Source organism: Choristoneura fumiferana, chromosome 2, assembly GCF_025370935.1.
Source record: "Choristoneura fumiferana chromosome 2, NRCan_CFum_1, whole genome shotgun sequence".
NCBI classification, from domain to species: Eukaryota; Metazoa; Arthropoda; class Insecta; order Lepidoptera; family Tortricidae; genus Choristoneura; species Choristoneura fumiferana.
The window spans coordinates 5,938,473-5,961,767 of record NC_133473.1 but is presented as its reverse complement, the minus strand read 5'-3'; the positions used below and the strand labels follow the sequence as shown (position 1 = coordinate 5,961,767).

At 38.5% G+C, this 23,295-nt stretch overlaps 3 protein-coding genes across 3 annotated transcripts in view; 1 reads left to right on the top strand and 2 right to left on the bottom strand.

The window, feature by feature from the left end:
* LOC141441537 (uncharacterized) overlaps positions 1-23,295 on the bottom strand; it is a 285,632-nt gene that overhangs the window by 136,627 nt on the left and 125,710 nt on the right. The window lies entirely within an intron of this gene.
* LOC141445372 (uncharacterized) lies at positions 1,960-4,388 on the top strand. The gene is made up of 3 exons (XM_074111216.1): positions 1,960-2,054; positions 2,742-2,828; positions 3,199-4,388. The coding sequence occupies exons 1-3, from the start codon at positions 1,960-1,962 to the stop codon at positions 4,367-4,369; spliced, it is 1,353 nt and encodes a 450-aa protein (XP_073967317.1). The 3' UTR covers positions 4,370-4,388.
* On the bottom strand, positions 7,831-22,467 carry LOC141441477 (succinyl-CoA:acetate/propanoyl-CoA:succinate CoA transferase-like). Its single transcript, XM_074106234.1, is given in 9 exon segments — positions 7,831-8,535; positions 9,314-9,460; positions 10,403-10,522; positions 18,742-18,830; positions 19,854-19,980; positions 20,384-20,572; positions 21,363-21,453; positions 22,326-22,378; positions 22,381-22,467. Coding segments are annotated over 9 exon segments (1,068 nt in total). The 5' UTR covers positions 22,448-22,467; the 3' UTR covers positions 7,831-8,350.

Below are 23,295 nucleotides of genomic sequence, written 5' to 3'. Positions count from 1 at the left end.
TTTAATTGGTCAAACTTCAAACCATCATCAAACACAATATAAACTTTTTTACTTCTCATGCTCGTAAAGTTAGTTTTTATGCTGTATCTAGGCGACATAAAATGACTTTTTATGCTCTAGTGCATAAAATAAAATCTTCGTCTAAGACCAAGGTAATCTAATCAGGTGTGAACAGCCACGAACAAAAGTTTCTACATATTTCTTTAATAATTTTTAAATTATATAAAACTAAAAATCAATCAAAATAAGTCAATAAAATAAAAAATAAAAAACAATTTTATAATAATGCTTAACAAATAAAAAGTACATAGAAAGTGAATAATTGTTTCCACTGGTGCTATTTCATTTCCTCGCAATCTAAGTGAAAAGCAAGAGTGTAAAACTCGAGCATTAAGAGTCCGCAGCAAGCTTGATTCTCCATACAAATCGTAGTTACGTCCTTATTTTAAATAACAAGTAGCATCATCATGATTTTTTGTAAATACAATGAGATAAGGCATATCTAGGCCTGAAATTAGTTTATGACTCTTGAAATGGTATTACAAAGAAAATAGAACGAGTACAAGTTTTGCATTTTAAGAGCCAAAAACCCTGTGCAGTTCGGTTAAATACTACGGCCAAAATATAGTTCAGATTGAAGTCAAAACCTATTTCCGGCATCGACTAAACTATGTAGTTTCATAAGAAAAAGCATTTTTCCGAAATGATTTTGTGGTTTTCAAATGAGAACGAAACTACGAAAATCAGTAAAAAAACTATACATTTTTTATGCGAATCTGCAGCGAATCACTCTAGCGCGGGGGAACGGTACGGGGAGGGCGGTACGCGCCGCCCTTTGTCCTTGGTTTACGCTGGCCCTGCGTGTGCGTGCGTCGCTCGTTAGTAGTGACTCGTCAGCTGTGCGCGAGAGTTACGTAATATTATTTTGGTGAATTCTCTTCGTATCATAAACGCGATCTAACTACTTACGACTTGGACTGATAACGGATTTGATATTTCTTGGTGATACTGGTGGGTGTGTGCACATACTGTTCGACGACCTTGGCTTTCTTATATGGACTTTGCATTTTTATGTTACAAAAATGGATAAACAGGGTAAGTACCTACCTAGATGCATTTTAGTCAATATTACCAAGTACTTATAAAAAATGGGTCCATATATCGGCTCGCATACTGACAAACGATGATTTGGACAAAAAATAATATGGTTTTACTAGAAAAGAGAAAAGAGTACCTATGCGAACTATGGCGCTCCCATAAAAAAATTATTAATGTTCTTGTTTCCAGAAGTGAAAAGATCATCGAAGACAAGATTATGGTTATCGGCTCGTAGGAAAAAAAAAGGACCGGCTCGTCATAAAAAGAAAACATTAATCCTAATAGGTAAGTTATAACTAGGACAGTAGCGTAAGATTTTTCTTCCTTGTCCTCTATTACAAGCTTTTATTTAGTTTCACCTGTCCCGATATTTGTCTGTAATCAAATCTTGCATTCGACCAACTTCTAGCAGTCGGATTGACTTGAAATTTTGCATAATTATGTAAATTGCGTGACAATACAATAATCTGGTAGCTGACATCCTGGTAGTCCGGCCAGAATCGTCTCCGAAGGACGGAACTCTTCAACTGTTACAATGTTATCGACTTGTTTTTGGTATAGGTACAAAATAAATGTAGTTTGGGTAACAATGCTAGTAAAGTCGACAAAAAGTACAGTCAGCAAAAAAGCTTGTATTAAAAATGAATTTTCGTACTCGTACCTTTATTTATTATTTTTGTACGACGTAGGTACACCACACAAACTTGTTATTTCACTTATACAGGTCATAGCACTGTAATAGCACATTGTGTATTAGGGCGGTAAGTAAGGTATTACGAACGAAGTATTACCTCTGGTAGTCTCTGTTATTACTTTGACTAATGGCGACTGACGTCATTTCACCATGTATGTATTTTTCACATGTGCAGTACGCTTGGCACCGGAGAGCATGCCAGTGAGCAGTCTGATAGTGATAACAATACCGATCCTCCACCTCAACCTCTAAATTTAAGCAGGTTAGTGTTTTTATTATTATTTTTACTAGTTTACAATCTTTTATTTAACTTGCAATGTATGTACCTATGTACTCGTATGTATGTATGTGAGGCTCAAATCCTGCGAGTTGAATTTGACTCAGTTTCAGTGGTCGAATTGACTTGAAATTTGGTATACTTATGTGAATTGCGTGACAATACAATAATCTGGTAGCTGACATCCTGGTAGTCCGGCCAGGATCGTCTCCGCAGGACGGAATTCTTCAACGGTTAATGGCATCGACTTGAAATTTCGTATGATGTAGTTTAATAGGTAACAATGCTAGTAAAGTCGACAAAAAGTACAGTCAGCAAAAAAAAAAGCTTGAACAGATTTTTTTTTTACCAAAAACTTATTTCACAGCTACTTACGTTTTTCACTTGTAGTTTTATTTTCGCTCTTGACTGCAACTGCACTGAGACTAGTACCTACTCGTACCTATATTGACACGGCTATTAAAGATGATTTCAGTTTATTATCTTGATCGATGTACACCGCACTTCTGTTATTTCACTTATACAGGTCATAGCACTATAATATCCCATTGTTCATTAAGGGCGATAAGTAAGGTATTACGAACGAAGTATTACCTCTGGTAGTCTCTGTTATTACTTTGACTAATGGCGACTGACGTCATTTCACTATGTATGTATTTTTTACATGTGCAGTACGCTTGGCACCGGAGAGCATGCCAGTGAGCAGTCTGATAGTGATAACAATACCGATCCTCCGCCTCAATTTCAAAATTTTAGCAGGTTGGTGTTTTTATTATTATTTTTACAAGCTTTTACCTTGCAATAGTTGCAATGTATGTACCTATGAATGTATGTGCAGGTAAAATCTTGCGAGTTGAATTTGACCCACTTCTTCCACATTTGGTACGGAAAAGTAGTTTGGATGAAAATGCAAGTACAGTCAGCAAAAAGCTTGTATTAAAAATGTAGTCGCGCGCACAATATGGCACCGAAAATCGAAACGTATTTTTTGCATAGCGTCACCGGCGTTAGAAGTTTTCTGTAGTAGTGTACGCCTCATAATGCAGTATCAAATATTTTTATTTCACCGTATACTCTGATTTAACCTTGCATGGTATAAATATAACGTAACTTTTTTTTTTCCTTTCAGAAATTTGAGTCCGAGTACTCCGTCCTCGACACCATCATTACAAATTGAACTTGATCATGATAGCAATGAGGAAGTCGTACGTAAAATGACAGGTCGACGAATTTTCAATGTTCAATATTTATTTGAACAAATGAAGGCTGTGGATCATAGTCCATTTAATTGCAGCTTTAAAGATATGGATTTTGTGAAGGAGTCGAGAATCGGATTCCAGTCAACTTTTCTTTTCAAATGCAAAATGTGTGGCAAAAAAGAAGCATTTAATAATGAAAAACTAGAGTCTAAAATTAATAAAAATGTTGTTCAAGCAGTCGTATGTTCGGGTAGTGGCTTTTCCCAATTAGATGAGCTTTGCGCTCATTTAGATATGCCATGTATAGCGGAGAAAACATTTGGGAAAGAGAATTTGTTGCTTGGGGATGTTTTAAAAGATATCTCTTTGAAGAGCATGTTTGAGGCAGGACTCGAAGAAAAACAAATGGCAATTGAAAAAGGAAACGTAGACGCTGATGGCGTTCCCTACATCACAGTAGTAGCGGACGCATCGTGGGGAAAAAGATCATATCGTACCAGCAATTATAATTCATTATCCGGGGTAGCGTGCATTATTGGGTATGAAACTAAAAAGGTTCTCTTTTTAGGAATACGGAATTCTTATTGCTCTGTATGCGCTGTTGCAAGTAATAAAAAGATTGAGGTCAAGAAACATAAATGTTTTAAAAACTGGTCTGGTAGCTCCACAGCAATGGAAGCCGACGGTGTAGTAGAAGGTTTTAAATGCAGCATAAATATGCATGGCTTGAAATACACCAAACTTATTGGTGATGGCGATAGCAGTGTCATGAGTGCTTTAAACGAAGCATTGCCATATGGCCACTCCACTGCTATACACAAAATAGAATGCAGTAATCATTTATTACGAAATTATTGCACTAAATTGAGAAATTTGACAAAAAAAACTGAAAATAAACAAGGACCTGTCCCTATTATCATGAGGAAATGCCTAAATGATAACATATTGCGACTACGAAAGGCAATTAAAGGAGCAATAGACTTTTCTTCGAAAATGGAAGGGAAAACTTTTACTGAGAAAGTAAATGAATTAAAAAAAGACCTACGAAACGGGCCTTGCCACGTTTTTGGTGAGCATGCCAACTGCAAAATATTTTTGTAATGGCCCGAAACCAGGCGAAGAAAACTTCATAGGCCAAATGAAAGATTGTGGCTTGTGGTATGACATATACACCGCTATAAGTCCTATTTTAAACAATGCCGAAAGTCTCCTTATGGGGCAAACAAACAATATTGTTGAGCAGTTTAATGCACTAATCGCAAAATTTATAGGAGGCAAACGAATAAATTACTCCCTTCGTGGATCTTATGAGTCCCGTTGCTACGCAGCTGCTACAAAAAGAAACACCGGGAGTCTTGTAGCAACCATGAGTAAAGTATTAACAAAAAATGAAGAACTGGGGACTTACACGCAGAAGTATGAGAAGAGGCAGGCAGAAAAGGCGAAAAGAAAATCAAGCCAAGACAAAAAATCAAAACGAAGAAAAACGTATCGCAGGACCCGATGAACATTACGGTGATATCGAAAAAGAACCAGATATGGAAGTTGAGCACTACGAAAAAAGAAAACAAGCACTCTTAGCAGACTTTCAAAAAGTAAAATAGAACTTGAAAATATCCAAAAAGATACCGTTGGGCAGGCAACGAACCCTGAATGGATCAAACAACGAAAAATACGCCTTACTGCGTCAGTGTTTGGTCAAATATGTAAGAGAAGAGCTGCCACGTCGTGTAAAAATATTATAAAACACTCTTATATAGCAATTTTAAAGGTAGCGATGCTACTAGATACGGCAATGAGAATGAGCCCATCGCTTTAAAAGAGACTGAAGCTGCACTAGGAGTGCAAGTATCACCTTGTGGGTTATACATCCTCGAGGAACACCAGTATTTAGGCGCGAGTCCCGACGGAGTCATAGACGAAGAAACAATTGTGGAGATCAAATGCCCAGCTTCGGCGGCAAATATGACGCCAACAGAAGCTATTTTAAAGAAAAAAATTACTTTCTGTGTGTTGGACGAAAGTGATCCTCAGAAAATAAAACTGAAGCAAAATCACAACTACTTTTATCAAGTACAAGGTCAGTTAAATATTACAAAAAAAAGATACTGTATCTTCGTGGTGTGGACTCCAAAAGGCATATTATTCGAAAAAATCGAAAAGGATACAGGATTCTGGGAGAGCATATTAAATAAATTGAGAAAATTTTACATGGAATGCATACTACCTGAAATTATAGATCCGCGTCTACCTAGAAAGTTACCGATACGAGAGAGTTCTTAAAAATAAGCGAATTTTCATACTTGTATGTATTAAAAATAAAACACAATATTGTATGACTTTTTTTATTTTATTCAATACACCCAATCTTCAATGTGTCCAATCAAGTTGATGTTGTAGTCTATAGATATTATACTTTTCACTTCTCATGCTCGTAAAGTTCGTTTTTATGCTGAGATTAAGCGACATAAAATGACTTTTTATGCTCTAGTGCATAAAATAAAATCTTTGTCTAAGACCAAGCTAATCAGGTGTCAACCAGCCACAAACAGAAAGTTTTTAACTTTTTTATTTATTTATATAAAACTAAAAATTAACCAAATCAATCAAAATAAATCAATAAAATAAAAAAATAGAATTATGTATATAGTAATTCATGAAAAATAAAAGAAACATAGTAAGTGAACCATTGTTTCCACTGTTGCTATTTCCTCGAATTAATCGAAGTAAAAAGCAGTGTAAAACTCGAGCATTAAACCCATTTTTCCCTCGACGTGTCTATCCACCCTCGCCGTACCGGAACGAACGTCTTAAAATCGTAAACGTCGTAAAATGGCTCGTTTTATGCTCTTGTTGTACAATCGACTATTTCACTTCTCATGCTCGTAAAGTGCGTGTTCATGCTGCATCTAGGCAACATACAATAACTTTTTATGCTCTAGTGCATAAAGTAGAATCTTCGTCTAAGGTCAAGGCAATCAAGGTGTGAAACCACAAACAAAAGAGTTTCTACATATTTTTTTATTTTTTACACCTAAAAATCAATCAAATCGATGAAAATAAATCAATAAAACTAATATAGTAAAGCATGAAAAATAAAAGGTACAAAATAAGTGAACATTTATTTTTACTATTGCTATTTCATTTCTTCGCAAGCGAAGTGAAAAGCAGAGTGTAAAACTCTAGCATTGAGCCCATTTTCCCCTCGACGTTTCTATCCACCCTCGCCGTGGCTCGGGTGGCTATATGAACGTCTCGGGTAAAATTGCTCGTTTTATGCTTTTGTTGTACAATATACTATTTCATCACACTTGCTCGTAAACAGTGTCGTAAGCTGCAGGCTAACTTGGTTGCAGTCCTTAATAAAACCTAAGGGCCTTTTTTTGGCGTTATGAGTTGTTGCGCGTACTAATACTGCTGCGCGCGCAGGTTCTGCACGACTAGCAGGAGGACCTCGTGCACGCATGTCAGGCACATGCTGCGGGAGGCGGAGGGCGGCTGGTAGCTGGCGCTGCCAAGAACTGCACCAGCGGTATCGGCAATTTTTGTAACAATAATATTTTTCTTTTACACATATACAATTTTACTCGCAAATGTGATGAAAACATTGTAAGTCGCACGGGCGGTACTATAATTATGAACATCGACCTAGTCCTCAGTCTTTGACTTTGAGCTTCTAATACTCTCGTTCGTAATTTCTTATTAACCGCCCTTAAGACATAATGTACTATTACGCCACACCTGGCCATAATGTGAGTTTTACCGCCCGCTATGCGTATGGTAAAACCCACTTTCTGGCAAGGTGAAGACGTAAAATTGTGTACTCACCATGGGCAGTAAAAAAGTTTTACAGCGTAATGTGTAGTGTAATGTACATTTACGTTTTTGGAACGCCAAATAATATCCTAGCCGGTAGCTGCCCTCCCGCGCTGTATATATTATAATCTTGGTCTGGAGATGTTCTACTGTTATATTCTACTTAGATACTGCAATAATTTCACCATTGTATGAAGATATTTTACTGCAATATTGTTACTGTGACATGTCTCTAGCTCCGCCTTCCCGCTAGCGCGCTCTTGCTTTCTTTCTAGCGCCCTGTCTTACTCTAGGTGAAACAACAACATTTTAAAGCGTTAGCGCGTGATCTCAACGCGGAGTTGAGCGCTACTTGCTGCGGACTCTTAAACCCATTTTCCCCTCGACGCGTCTATCCACCCTCGCCGTGCCGGCACGGGTGGCTATATGAACGGCTTGGGTAAAATGGCTCGTTTTATGCTCTTGCTGTACAATCTACTATTGCTGCTGTCAGGAGTCGTTGGCACCATTGGCAGTGGTGGTTGCTAACCTAAAGCGACCGGTTGCCAAAAACAGAAAAGTTGAATGAATTTGTATCAAAATTCATCATCTAACTTTCCTTTTTGTTTGCTTACTTTTCATGGGTTAAAATGTACGTTTCTCATAGAATTGATGTTTTTTGGCGAAGAATCATTTCAGAGAATTTCCTTGTTTTCTAGATTTAAATTAACAACTCCCCGTAGGATTTTGAAATAAAACGACGGACAAACATTTTTCAACTAGTTGTATATTTAATTAATACATAAAAAGTACAACATAATAATACAACAAAAAACCTATAAATCTGTATTTACTTCGCAGCGTATTAAAAAAGCGTATACTTATAAAAAATACTTAATACGTTCGTATAAATTCGAGCAAAGAAATAAAAATAAAGACCTGATTTTGCGCAAAAACAATAAAAAATACAATGTACGCTTACACTACGGATGACAAGGTATACCTATTTAAAAACAATAATTTTATCTATTGACATTTTTAAGGCAATTGGCAACATTAGGCTTCGTGGAGAATATTGTTTAACAGTCTAGCGACCTAAATCCAATTAAAATGCACATGGAATCATTAACAGCCGATAAACACAGTAAATAACGTGCATGGTAGTGCAATATGCAGCTAGAATACTATTATCGGCACTAAAAACTACCATAACGTAGTTAAATTTCTATTGTGGCAACCCATATGTCCGTATTCTGCGAAAGGGGTTATTCAGAGGTTTAGTTTTTTTTAAGGTGCAGGCATGCACTGCAGTCTTTCGAAGGCAGCTTTCTCCAGTGCCTCGCGATGGTCGGGATGTGCGATTTTGATTAGTTCGTAGGCGCGCTGGCGGAGAGTTTTCCCGAACAAGTAGGCAATGCCTTGTTCAGTGACTATGTAGTGGACGTGAGCGCGGGTCGTGACTACGCCGGCACCTGGGAATAAAAAGGCAGTATTTATAGTTACTTGTCTTTACTTAGTATAAAACAAGTGTCGCTTCCAGCCGCCTGTCCCTCTGTATCGTAAGTATGTACACATAGAACTTATAAGCTACGCGCAACGGTTTTCATCAATTTTAATGAAAAAGTCCATAATCAAAGGCGGTACGATAACTTCATATTTTGCAGTTCATTTTCTTCAAAACTACACCCGCGCGGAGCAAGAGTGCGTTACATATTCATATATTACATATATCTATAAAGTTGTCTCTTTAATCACTCTATGTAATGTAACGCACTCTTGCCCCGCGCGAAAAATGAAGTTACCGTACCGCCTTTGATTATGGACTTTTTCATTTTTTTCGCCAAGTAAGATATAAAGAGCTATTAAGAGCTTGTTCAGAAGACGCGATTCACGCGGTTTGTTATCATCATCATCATCATCATCATCATCAGCCTATACTATAGCAGCAGTTCATTGCTGGACATAGGCCTCCCCGAATGAGCGCTATTGCGCCCTGTCCTCGGCTCGACGCAGCCAGCTTCTACCAGCAGCCTTTCGGAGATCGTCCGTCCACCTGGCCGGAGGGCGTCCTTCACTACGTTTGCCGAGACGCGGTCTCCACCCAAGAACTCGTTTACTTCAGTTGTCGGTTCTTCGACAGATATGACCAGCCCACTATCATATCAACTTGCTGATTCTCTGAGCTACGTCGATGACTTTAGTTCAGTGTCGGATAGTCTTGTTTCGAATACGGGCATTATAATTACTTACCAACTTTGAGGGTAGGCACGATCTTGCTCTCGCCACGCTTGGTGTTGGACACGATAGCGATAATGGGCTTGCCTTTCCCGTCCACTGACTCAGCCGCACCGCGGATGAAGTCGACTTGCCCGCCGAAGCCAGAGTACATGCGGGTGCCTGGAATATACAATACAATACAATACAAAGACTCTTTATTGTACACCAAAAATAGTACTATGTATATAATACATTAGATTATTGTAATATAATTTTATTAACCTTTACCCGCCTGTGTGAAGAATAGGAAATATGCAAGCATTTTTTTTTTGCTGACTACAAATCCACAATAAATTTGGAGTTATGATAGTTTTAAGGCAATGAGGGTTTTTCGCAGGCGAAATATCGCTAGATGGCGTTAGTATCGTGAGGTACTTTTGACGTTTCAGTCTTGTTTGCGATTGGCTCATTTAGTTATTTGACCAATCACGAGCGCGACGCCAATGTCAAACGCACCTCACGATACTAACGCCATCTAGTGATATTTTCCCTGTCGAAAAAACCTCATTCCTTCATGGCTCATCTCCTAAGCATGCTAATTGCTAACATTTTTCTAAGAAAGTGTATCACTGGTATCTCCTGAGCTACGAGACAGAATAACATACATTTAAATATCGAAAATACAAACTGAGACATGGATGCACAGAAAAACCAGAAAAAGAGACCAGCGCTGGGAATCGAACCTGGGTCCTCAGCAATCCGTGCTGCGTGCTATAACCCCTACACCACCGCTGGACAGGGATCTAGACACGAATCTTTCATATACATACATATCTCAGGTTGCTTATTTCTACTACGCTACTTATGCAGCAGCACTAGCGACATCTATGTCACACTCTTTCGGAACTAACCGCTCACCCAGACAAGAGATGTCGCTACTAAGCAATCAAATTATGATTGGTGTTTTGGAGTGGTTGTCTCAGTTTGTATTTTCGATATGGTTTCACGGGATACCCGTAAAAGTAACAAATTTGGAGTTGAAAATAAAAAATACAAAAAGACTCCCAAAACACCAACCATAATACACTTAAATGTTGATTGACCCAGATAAGTGATACTGACCGATAGAGTCGGCAGCCACCTGGCCAGTGAGGTCCACTTCGATGCACGAGTTGATGGCGGTCATGGTCGGTTGCAGAGACACGATGTGAGTGTTGTTCACGTAATCGATCTCCAACATCTCTGCAATTTCAGATAAGACATTAGGCTGACATCAACCCATAGATTTAAAAAAAAAACTCGAAAACTGAGACGTTTACTGAGGTTTTTTTTTGTATATCTATTCTAGCATGTAAATGCGGTGCTTGAGCCTATTGCCACATATTTGTAACGTGTTTGTTTTTGCACGTTTTTTTTCCTCTTGACATTGTATTATTCTAAATTTACGTGTGATCTGCTGAGTTTCTGTTTTGTTTATTTATTTATTCAGAAACAATTCAAAGATTGTGTTTGAAACATACTTACAATAAATTTAATATAACTACGTCACATATTTAGATTGCACATACTATGTATAACTTGATAATAAAATTACTTTAAATATTATTTGATACATTTATAATTTTATTATTTTTTAATGTGGCAATAAATTACTTTATTATTACAGATCTGTTCACTCACGAAGGAGCGCCCCTCCACATTTTATAATTGTAGTTGTAAATGTATCCTAAGGTACGTAGTAGTAGGTAGGTAGGTAGTACGTATGTAGTAGGTACTTACGGGACAATCTGACCGAGGCCTTATTGTCCTAACACACTTGGAATCTCAATTGTTTTCACTACTTCATTCTGTCACACAGCATACCTTTCCTTCACTATACTGGCTCACTGCCAGGGATGTTAGTTGCAGTCAATGAGTATATTTTCGACTGACAACTGCCAACCGGAATAAAATCGCTACAATGTAGCTACATGTCATTTCAACGGTAGTGGTGTAGAACAGAACTACTCTTTTGTATAGTATTATTTCTATACTATAGAGTGACAGAGCACTGCCTTCGAAAGGACAAGCTTTACACAAGATTTAATGATAATAATCGTGAAACCGTCCAATGTTGCCCACTTTTTACAAAACAAAAATAGGGTTTAATATACCTTTTTATGTTTAAATAGAGTCTATCTAATCGTAGAATAGTGTTAAAAAATTCGAAAGAAATAGACCTTATTTTTAAAGAATTTCGAGCAGTTTTTAATATTTTCATAGCGGGTGAAATATCCTTCACTTTCGTCCATATTTGCACAGAGTATTTGATTAGAGTATTCATGTATAAGTACCACAAAGATTTTTGGCCAAAATTGCCCTAAAAACATTAAAAGTAATTAAAAAAAATAGATTTTTCCAGAAAGACGTGAGCAATTTTACCCGCAAATTTGCAATAGTTTTCATACAAACAACTTTGCGCTGGGGTTGTCAAAACCTGCATGATAATGGTGTGAAAATTAAAAATCAGCCTTACAGTAATGTAGTTGGTACAAAACGTACAAATATTGTTTATAACAAATTATTTATTACCTTTGACGATTTCAATACAAATTCTTATAACTGACATTTATGTACATTATAATGTAATTATGTATTGAATTAATAAATAAACTAAACTATTATCACCTATTATCCATAAATGAAAACGAAACTTAGATCTCAAAAGGAAAAACTCTTATGTTAAGTATTTTTACTAAAACGAAATAATGGTACTTCTTTAGAAATAATTTCTCAATTATTAACGATTGCCATTGAGATCACTATATTTCTATCAATTTAGGATCCAGTCATATCTGAAGCAATTGTTTAATTATTAGTAAGTCATAAAAACTAATTATAGTTTAAGTACTCATAATATTCATTCTGTGGACTTAGTGATAGTTAACTTTTAACCAACATTTTTATGTGGTGATACTTTGTTATTTAAGTGTAATTAACTGTTTAACTTAAGTGCTCATAGAACTACCCTCCAAAAAGTGAAAAAAAAGAAGTTTCTATATAACAAGCAAATAGAGATGGAGTCGAGTGATGATGACGAAAATCCAAATATGTCATCCAATGCGATAACTCCGGAGGAGATTAACCGTGTTATTTATGGATCGGAGCTGGAGTGGGATGATGACGATATCCAAACAAATTTGCAGAGAGGAAAGAGAGGACGAGACAGTTATAGTGAAGGTCAGGACCAGGATTCGTTTATTTTGGTAACAAGCGGAAAGAAGAGGAAAATTCGGAAGGAATCTCCACCTAAGGAATTGAGTGAAGTAGACCAGGCAGAACAAAATCAAGCCAGTTACGTAGAAGTGTCCTTAAGCAGCAAGGAAAAACTACCTAAGCAGATTGGAATGGCAAAATTCCTTAAAACTGAGAATATACAAGGAGTGTTAAAAGTGACATATAAGAGTCCTTTCAAATTACTTATACGGTTCAAAGATAGCGAATCTGCAAAAATGCTTACCAGTTGTTCTAACGTAACATTAAAAGGCTGGACCTGCCGTAACACTAATGAGGTGTCTTATATATATGGCGTGGTAAAAGATGTAGATTTGGAGATTGAAGACGACACTCTGAAGGGGGAATTTCATAGCGAGATTAACATTATAGCTGCAAAAAGATTAAACAGGAGAGATAAAGATGGCAAATGGGTAAAGAGCGAGAAAGTACGATTGTGTTTCCAAGGCTCCAACTTGCCTCCATATGTTTATTCATATGGACTGAGGATGGAAGTTGAGCCTTATGTTTTCCCTGTCACGCAATGCAGTAAGTGTTGGAAGTTTGGACACATCAAAAACTTTTGCCCTTCAAAGTACTTTGTATGCCCCAAATGTGGAGGAGAGCATGAAAATTGTGAAGCCTTAACATTTAAATGTGTCAATTGTAAAGGCGAGCATATGTCTATCCTAAAGAGCTCTTGTCCAGCTTATCAAAGGGAGAAAAACATAAGAGATGTCATGGCCCAACAAAATTGTACATATAAGGTGGCTCTTTTAAGAATTAAGAATAAGGTGCCTCCACCGGAGAATAACAAAGAGCCAGAGGTAACTCCTCAGAATGAAAGTCCATCAGACAACGTCAATACTCCTACAGGAGATCGCACCTATAAGGAGGTTCTCCAAGGGAATCAACAGAACAACAAAAGTAATAAGAAGGTTCATGTGAAACAACCTACTAACAATCAGGCAGAGCAAAAACGCAGGAGAAAGGTAGTAGCTACTGAGGACTCGGTCATTTCTGATATGGAAACAGAAGAACCCGAAAGTCAGAATTCACAGAAGAATACAAACAAAAAAAACCGAGACCGAGACAATGACAATGAGCAAAACAAAGACACTAAGCAAGACAGCTGGACTAAAAGATTTTGGAAAAGAATTCAAGAAATTATATTTTCGGAACACGATTGGACAGGAAAAATAAAACTGGCTATTGAATATATTTTAGAAGAGGTAAAAGTTTTTATTAAGGAGTACATAAGCATAGACAGTTTAATGAAACTTTTTAACTTCCAAAATAATGGACAGGCAGCATGATGATTCCTTTATAAATATTATACAATGGAATGCTCGTAGCATAAAGCCAAAGCTCAAGGATTTTGAAAACATTTTAATTCAAGACAAAGTTCACATAGGTGTCATTAGTGAAACATGGTTATCTGAAGAGGACTGCATTAACATGAGCAATTATAATGTGTTTCGATTGGATAGACAAGATGCTTATGGTGGTGTTTGTTTTTTTACCCATAAATCAATTAAGGTGCTTCCTTATTCTTATGTCACACCTAACCCGGATTTAGAAGTGCTCATACTGAGTGTCGAAAATGTCAGTGGGCTCAAAAATATTATATCAGTATACTGTTCTAACCCTCGGAGTATAAGGCAGAGTGATTGGGATAACATATTCACCATTTTCGATAAAGGAACCCTTATTTTGGGAGACTTGAACACGCACCATCTGTTATGGTCCTACAAAACTGATGCTAAAGGAGAGAAGTTGCATAAAGCCATGTTTGAACATGATTTCGTATGCCTAAATAATGGAGCTCATACTAGAATTAGACTGGTTAATGGTGACGTGCAAAAATCAGCTCCCGATGTTTCTTTTGCCACTACTGACATTGCTTTAAAGTGTACATGGTCTGTTTCTAATGAATGTTTGGGAAGCGACCACATCATGATTAAATTGAGATTTGGATACGAAAGATGTAAAGTACCAAATAAGAAAAGAAATTTTAAAATGGCCAACTGGGGACAATATAAGGATAAATCGAAATTAATTTTTGACAACCAACAATTAATTTTAAATGTACAAAAAAGCTATGATACGTTCGTTTCTGGCATTACGGCATCCGCCGAAGAAACAATTCCATGGATTAAAGTGTGTCAAGATCCGACATTAAAATTTGCTCCAAAACCATATTGGACTCCAGAAATTTCTAAGGCAGTAGCACAAAGGCGCCTAGCTCTTAAAAAGTTCCGAAAAAATCCAACTCCTGATAATTACACGGCATTGAAAATTAAGATATCACAAGCCCAAAACCTGATTAAAAAAGAAAGATCGAAGGGATGGAGAGAATTCTGTTCTAGCGTGAATAATGAGACTTCACCTTCAGAAATGTGGAGGAAGATGAGGTGGATGAAGGGGAAGAAAGCGGGAAGTAATACTGTTGACCTTGCCAAAGCTACACAGTTACTCCGGTCGTTATCACCAGACTCAGTACAGGAACCTCAACCAGTATTGGATAATAGCATAAATCATCTTTTGGATAAACAGATTACTATGTCCGAACTCAATAAGTCAATTAAGCGGAAGGATACAGCGCCAGGTGCTGATAATATATCATACTCAATGATATTTAATTTGTCGGAATCTGGTAAGGCAATGCTTTTGTATATTTTTAATTTGATTCTGATGACTGGGGAGGTTCCTGTACAATGGAAAATAATAAGGATGGTACCTATACCAAAACTTAGTCAACCAGATTCATTGAGACCTATTTCTTTGATTTCTTGCCCATGCAAAATATTCCATCATATCATTATGAAAAGGCTGGAATGGTTTGTGGAAAGTAACAGTCTTTTTTCATCATCAACTATAGGGTTTAGGAGATCCAGGTCTTGTCTGGACAATTTAGTACGATTGGTCTTAGCTGTGCAAGTAGGATTTTCTAGAAAAACACCTGTGATAGCGTGCTTTCTGGACATTGAAAATGCCTATAACAATGTAAATCTAAATTTTCTGGTGAGGAAGTTAGAAGCTATTGGAGCAGGCAAAAAGATTTGCACTTACATATGGAATTTCTTATCAGACCGAACGCTTCAGCTCCTTACTAGGAATGGTGATGTTACAGAAAGACATGCAAGCATAGGTTTGGCTCAAGGAGATCCATTGTCGCCTCTTCTTTTCAACATTGTGACCATGGATGTCTGTAATAGCTTAAATTCTGTCTCAATATCACAATACGCCGATGATTTTGTTTTATATAAGGTAGTAGATGGAAGCTTAAGTTCCGCGATAGACGACATTAATTGCAATTTGGAAATAGTGACACAGTTACTAAAAGAGATGGGACTCTCACTGTCAGAAAAGAAATCAAATGTTTGTGTTTTCAGCAGAGCCAGGAAAAATTTTGATAACATAGAGATAGGATTTAACCACAGTATTTTAAATGTAGTTAAAAAGGTGAAATATCTTGGGATGTGGTTGGATTCTGCCCTTCGATGGGGGTTGCATATTAACGAGACCTGTGCTAAAGCCTTTAAATACCTTAACATCTTAAAAGTTCTTGCCGGTGGCGCGTGGGGGGTCCATCCATCCCACCTAAGACGATTGTACATATCCTTAATTAGAAGTAGGACTGATTATGGCTGCATCTTATTTGGTTCAAGCGCTAGCACTCATTTGCGAAGGTTAGACGTCCTGCAGAACTTAGCCATGAGAGTTTGTGGAGGTTTCATTCGCAGCACTCCAATCCATGTGATGCAGAATGAACTGTGTTTGCCGCCATTGTCTGTCCGTAGACAGTGGCTCGCATCAAGGTATTGGCTACGGGTTGGTTCTGCATCACATGACTTAGTCCTGGAGCTTTTGCAGGAGTTGTCTGATCAGTGTGAGATGAGTTACTGGCGCAACAAAACCAAGCCTATGCTAGTCACTGTGCATAATTTGCTTAAGGACTGGGATATTCACAAAAGCGACATATTAGATATGTATTTAGTAGGCACGTGGGTCTCATACATTGACGTGGAATCTTGTATAAAGTGTAGCATTGCCTCTGTCACCAGGCCAAAGAGACACATACCAACAGACTACCTAAAGCGAACTGTGCTCGAAATGATATCAATAGATTACATGGATTTCTATAAATTGTTTACAGACGGATCTAAAACTACAAATGGCGTTGGAGCCGCTTTTTTGGATGTGCAATTGGATATTTGTAAACAGTTTAAATTACATCCAGATATTTGCATTATGAGAGCGGAGCTAGTAGCGATGTATGAAGCATTAATCTATGTTAAATCCATTGGAAAAAACCAAGTCGTGATACTATCAGATTCTAAAAGTGCGCTTCAACATCTGGCTCGGTGTACCTCGGGGTCCCGAGGAATGCCGATAGCCTACGACATATTAAGACTTATGCACGGATTGCGCTCTGATGGTGTTGCATTGGTTATCCAATGGATACCGTCTCATGTTGGAGTAGCAGGTAATGAGCAAGTAGATAGAGTGGCTAAAACGGCAGTGACAGACGGCATGGAACTCCTATGTAAACCATATGGTACGGAATTGATGACACTTGCGAGGAATAAATGCTTAGATATGTGGCAAGAGTCATTCAATTTGATATCAAGAACAAAAGGTATCTGGTACAACACAATACAGAACAAAATTTTCAGGGTGCCCTGGTTCGATTGTGCCAGCCTCCCCAGGGATTTACTTGTGTGGGCGTTTCGAGTGCGGTCAGGACATGTTCCATTGAATAAATTTTTAAATATGATGAAAGTAGTTCAATCCCCCATGTGCACGGATTGTAATAAGATTGAGGACTTAATACATTTTTTGGTGGAGTGTGTATTGACGAAGGATATCCGCGAGAGGTGGTTGAGTGATTTGGACCTGTTCAATGGTGCAGTGAATGTTATTTTGAGTTGTCCGGTATCGGAAGATGCAGTACGAATTTACCGGTTCATCAAGCACTCCTTTGCAGCCAGATAATCTGGATATCGCAATAGGAGTGTTTGATGAATGTGGACATCGAGTCTTTCAATGAGGCTGGCATAGTCACACTGGTGCACTTAAGCCTCAAAAAAAAAATAGAAAAAAAAAAAAAAAAAAAAGTACTCATAATATTTGATCATAGGTATTTTTAGCAAATGTGTAAAAAAAAAAGTGACAACCATAGTAAGATTGGTTTTTTGGAATCTTTTTGTATTTTTTATTTCAATTCCAAATTTTTACTTTTAAATTTTTACTTTTTTTAACCATAGTACATATTTAAGAGCGGGCAAAATTGGCAGATAGGAGTTCCTACGGTTGCGGTTTAAATTACCCACCATCATGATTCACGATTAAAACTACTCATTGCATAGAAAGAATTAAATAAATGTTCTGATAACTTTTGTTTACATTTTATACAAAACCAAACACTCTCTTTTGTTTTAGATAGATAGATAGATAGATAGATAGATAGAAACTTTAATCGTCATAACAAAATAACATGGCACACACATTTCGACATTTTTCAATATTTTAAAAATACTGTGGGGTCAATAAAACACACTGACACTTTTACAAGCTGTGACAGCCAATTGAATGAACATGGAACCAAACTCAATTCGTAGTGGTGCCATAAGTATATCCTGCTTTCTACTGCTACATCCAAAAGTTACAAAAATATTGTATTTTTTTTTAATTCTAATTTTAGCTTATATCTGACTCTGCAGGCAAAATATCCACTAAGGGCAAAATTGGAGGGTTTCACGGAACAAATAATACTACATACATAATAAAAAGAAATCTTACAAAGAATGTCTTGGGGCGAACATAAATTCTTTTCTGCATTTCTTTAAAAACAATCTGAAACGGTGAAAATAAAATCACATTTGACACAATCCCCATTTTCATTATATTGTTGCTAGGTGTTACAGACCCTGTCCAGATCCAACTCGAAGGGAAGGAAGTCGTTAACAACGTGAATGACTTGCTACGCTAGCCTGGCATGAATAGTGCCTACAGCCAATCATGCGAAATAGGTGCACTAACTCGTCGAGCTGCGGAAAACAACTCGCTACTACCTATATCTATACACGATCCATATTTTGAACTTTGATCTAGGACCAGTACCGAGGTAGAAAACCATCTGGTTCAACAATGATAAAAGCGAAATCCATAGCAATATATATGCGTGGGTTAAAAACAGTCCATACCTATGGCCGGATTGTTGTCCACAAAGTCGTACAGGTCGCGGTTACCGACCAAGAAACTGCCCACGATGCGACCCCTGTGCGTCTTCTTCCTGAAACCAAAACCAAAGACAATTACAACAACTCGCTGAGCAACTCTCGAGCCTATATAAAGCCTATAGTGAAACACTATGTCTGGGATTCATACCTTCCATCCCTATTTACTTGCTTTATTTATATTTAGCAAGTACTAAAAAGGGAGCTTTAGAAATAAAATCTCAAAGGGGTCGTTGGGCAAACTAAGGTCACAGGGCGGCCACGCCATACAAAATACGCATTCTTGAATCTACATAGGCACGACAACGTCTGTACACGCGTCAATGTGTGCGTAAGACACACAGGGCTGACTATCGCAAAACCCTAGTACTATAGGGTATGTAGCTTAGATGTGTAAATAAATGTAATCGTTAATCATATATTTTTATTTAAACCTACTTAAAATGTGTCTGTCTATGTATTTAAGCATTATTATTTTAAATAACAATAAATATATGACTACAAACTTGAACGAATTATTCGGTACCTAATTAGTTATTTCATGTATTAATCGCGATACTTTTAGAAAGCATTATTATTTACATTAGGAAATCGAAAAAAACTCCTTTTCTTATCTTTGGCTGTTGACAAACACCCATACAATGCACAGTATATCACCATTTCGTTCGCAAAATTATTGCTCCCAAACTTAGTGCCGTGCGACGGTGCGACCGACATACATCGCGTTCGCGCCCGACTGCTTTCCTGCGGTTTTCCTGTAATCTGCGCTTGAGGGGTGGGGTAACTCGAAACGGTGCGGGGCGAAGCGTGGCCATTCTGTACGTCAGTACTATTATATATTCTGTGCTAAGGTAGAAAAACAGAGCGTTAAGCTTAGGCCGCACTACAGCTAAACCGTCGCGGTTCTGAACCGCGTGACTTTGTGAATCAAGTAAACTAATGCAAGCGGCCTGGCGGCTTTAAGTTTACTTGATTCAAAAAGTCACGCGGTTAAAAACCGCGGCGTTTTAGCCGTAGTAAGGCCTAGGCCTTAGGCTGATGATGATGAAAAGTTCAGAACAACTTCAGAGTAACCATACTTGTTGTTAGTGACGCATCCACGACGGAACAGGTCGATGACACCGACGCTGAACATCTCCGAGTGAATGCCAAGATCTTTGTGGCCCTTCAGAGCGGACAGCACCGCGTCCGGGATGCTTCCGATACCTGACAAGAAAAAGTAAATACTGAAGAGTGAACATATCATAAACTCATCGTTTACTTGAGTATTTGCCTTGATTTAACGTGAATTAGGCTGCTTGTTCACTGAAGCGGAGCGAGGGGGTAGTGCGTAGCGGAGCGAGGAAGTACCTAATGCGGAGTGGAGTTGCGAAGTCGCGGAGCTAGGTAGCCGAGCGGAGTTGCGGACTGTTTTCCCATTCGCTTAGCTAGCTCGTTTCCCCGTTCTTGCTCGTTTCTCCGCCCCGCTTCCCCGCTCCTCTTCCTGGCTCCGCCTCCCGGTTTGTATAAAAACTTTTAAGAACTTGAGAGACGCCACCCTGTATCTTACCCTTGTATCTTAGAGTAGAGTGGACGGTATCCACTATTTTGGACGGTTATTACGACTTACCCATCTGAAGAGTAGCTCCATCCTCCACCAAGTTGTCGCCAATAAGCTGACCGATCTTCATCTCCTCAGGGCTGGCCCCCTTGCCGCCATGCTCCGGTAGCGGCGTGTTGTCTTCGACGGCGTAATCGATGTGTGATACGTGGATGATTGCATCGCCGAATGTGCGTGGCATATTCACGTTCACTTGAGCTGGAAGTTTCAAGATTAAGAGAAGTCTCTTCAGTCCATTCTCCATAAAACGTAGTCCCGGTCTCATTTGAAAACTAGGCAACAGAAATAGATGAAATTTAGTAAGTATGGACTAGACGTAATTATCTATGCCTGTGGTTTTTCAGATTTTCATATAAATGTGTAATATCAGAATTACAGGAGCTCAAAAGTCGACAAAAAAATATGTCAACTTTGCACGAGAATTACAGACTAATAAAGCATTTTACAAAAATTGAAAAAACCACAGGCATAGAAAATATAATGAATATCTTGATTGTAAAATATCATTTATTTCTGTGCTATAATTTTCGTATACATGAGGATAACGAAACCCAAAATTCAACCGCCCAAATTTTGAAAAGCCTATAGCTATCTCGATATAAATTACGTACGGCGTTGCGGAAGGCATGGGGGGACGGCTGCGAGCGCTTATGTCACGAGCGATAAAGACAGCAAACGAATACCTAACGCGGCCGCGCGGCCGGCAGGGAAACTTCTCTTAAGTAAATACAATATTTAACATCAAAAAGTCCTGAAATTTTCTCTCACTCTTTCTCCGTATTCTACTCTGCCGTTGTTAGAAACATCGGATAAAAGTAGACAAGTAGGCAGACAGGACAAAAAATGGCATACATTCATATATTTTAAGAGCGAAAGTAGCTCTGTCTTTCTGTCTGTTATCTCTTCACGCTTCACCTATGAACCGATTAAAATCAAATTTTCGGTTTGCGATTTTAGCGATATCAATTTCAGAAGAGTCGTGACTCACCAATGATAATTTTAGAGTTGACTAGAGCGGCTCTCACGCAGTCTACGGAGGTCCCCAGACTGCAGTAGCCGTGGTGGTCTGGAGGGGATACCTGAATAAACAATAGCAATCAAATTATTATGATTGGTTTTTTGGAGTCTTTTTGTATTTTTATTTCAAGTCCAAATTTGTTACTTTTACGGGTATCCCGTGAAACCATATCGAAAATACAAACTGAGACATGGATGCACAGAAAAACCAGAAAAAGATACCAGCACTGGGAACCGAACCCAGGTCCTCAAAAATCCGTGCTGCGTGCTATAACCCCTACACCACTGCTGGTTCAGCATCCATGTCTCAGTTTGTATTTTCGGAATAGCAATCAGTCCTGCCCTCTATCTCAAAAACGGTTGTTCGTATGTTTTTTTTTACAATATTGGTAACCTTGAATAACTTACGACGCAAACACGAGATCTTAATATGATATGAGACTTTTGTTGATTCGATTGGTAGCATTAGAACATGGCGGATGTAGACAATATCTAATTTTGCTATTTCTGTTTCTTTGGCTAGTTGAAGTTATAATTTTGATAGTGTTTTTGCGGCGATTAACCTTAACAGTGAACAGTGATCACAAAATTCTATATTTCTCTCGTGTCTCACATTTTTTAATGCGCAAGTTGTGTCACGTGGTTTCTGGAATTTTACTATCAAGTTGCAAAAACTACAACCACCGTACAACGTCCCTCTCAAAGAGAGTTTGAGAGAGTCTCAGAGAGAGGCGAATTGTCCTATTATAATAGGACAGAAAAGCCATATTTTAAAAGAGAAGAAGAAGAAGACTTTTGTTGACACCAAAACGAAACTGTATACGAGTTCAGCTTATTATCTCTCATTCCGAAGTGAAACTCCTAATGACTGCATTAACTAAGGCTTTATCGGATCTGATTGAAATTAGAGTAAATCTGTGCCAGTTTCTTATACCTGGATAACAGCAATGTCGGGCTGGATGATCTTCCTGTGGAACAGCTTGGGATGTCCTGTAGGAAGATAGGGATAGCGTCGGAGCGACCTTCCGCCACCGACTTGCGGACGTTGGCTGCCATGAAGAGCGAACACGACCTGCAGACATGACCTTTAATCATCACCATATCAGCCCTAGGACGTCCACTGTTGGACATAGGCCTACTTCCAGTTGCATAGGTTGAAAGCGGCCTGCATCCATCGTGAACCCAAAGCTTTAACCAAGGTGTCCATCCATCTCGTTAAGGATGCCCAGGCCGCGCTTACCGGTTCAATATCAGGTTGCGTTTCCACCAGGCCACCAGAGATGTGCGAGGATGTGTTGCGAGGAATGTGTTTGTTTTCCATGGGAAACAGCTGAGCGGAGCGAGGCTAGGTAAACGAAGCGTTTCTATTGGTTCATGAAAAACACTTTCCTCGCACATCTCTGGTTAAAATGCAGCCTCGGTGTGGTTTACAAATAAGTCATCCGTCCCTCATGATGACAAATATGATGATGCACTATTTACCCAGGACCCGAGTCCCCGGCAGCCCCGCTAGTCCCGACTACGTAGTGGCCGCGGTAATGGCGAGGCAAGAGATCCTAAGAAAATTGATCTGTTAAGCTGATATGGGAGTGCAGTGGGCTGGACACGTCCGAGATACTCAGAGGAGAGCTCTGACAGCTTCTTGGTGGGTGCCGACGAAGAGCCTGCCAGGATGAGGCAGAGGGAGGGTTTGTTCCACATTGTTAAGTTAGCAAAAAAGGATTAGTTGTATGTATTGTTTATTTATTTTTTAGCATGTACGGTACGACTGTACCTACTCCCAGAAATCTGCCACAGCGGAGCGAGCAAAAATTTCTGGCACGTCCTACCGGCGCTAGAAATAGTCTTATCAGATATTTATGCGCACTTTGTTGTGTCTCAAATAAGCCGTGTGTCATAAGCCG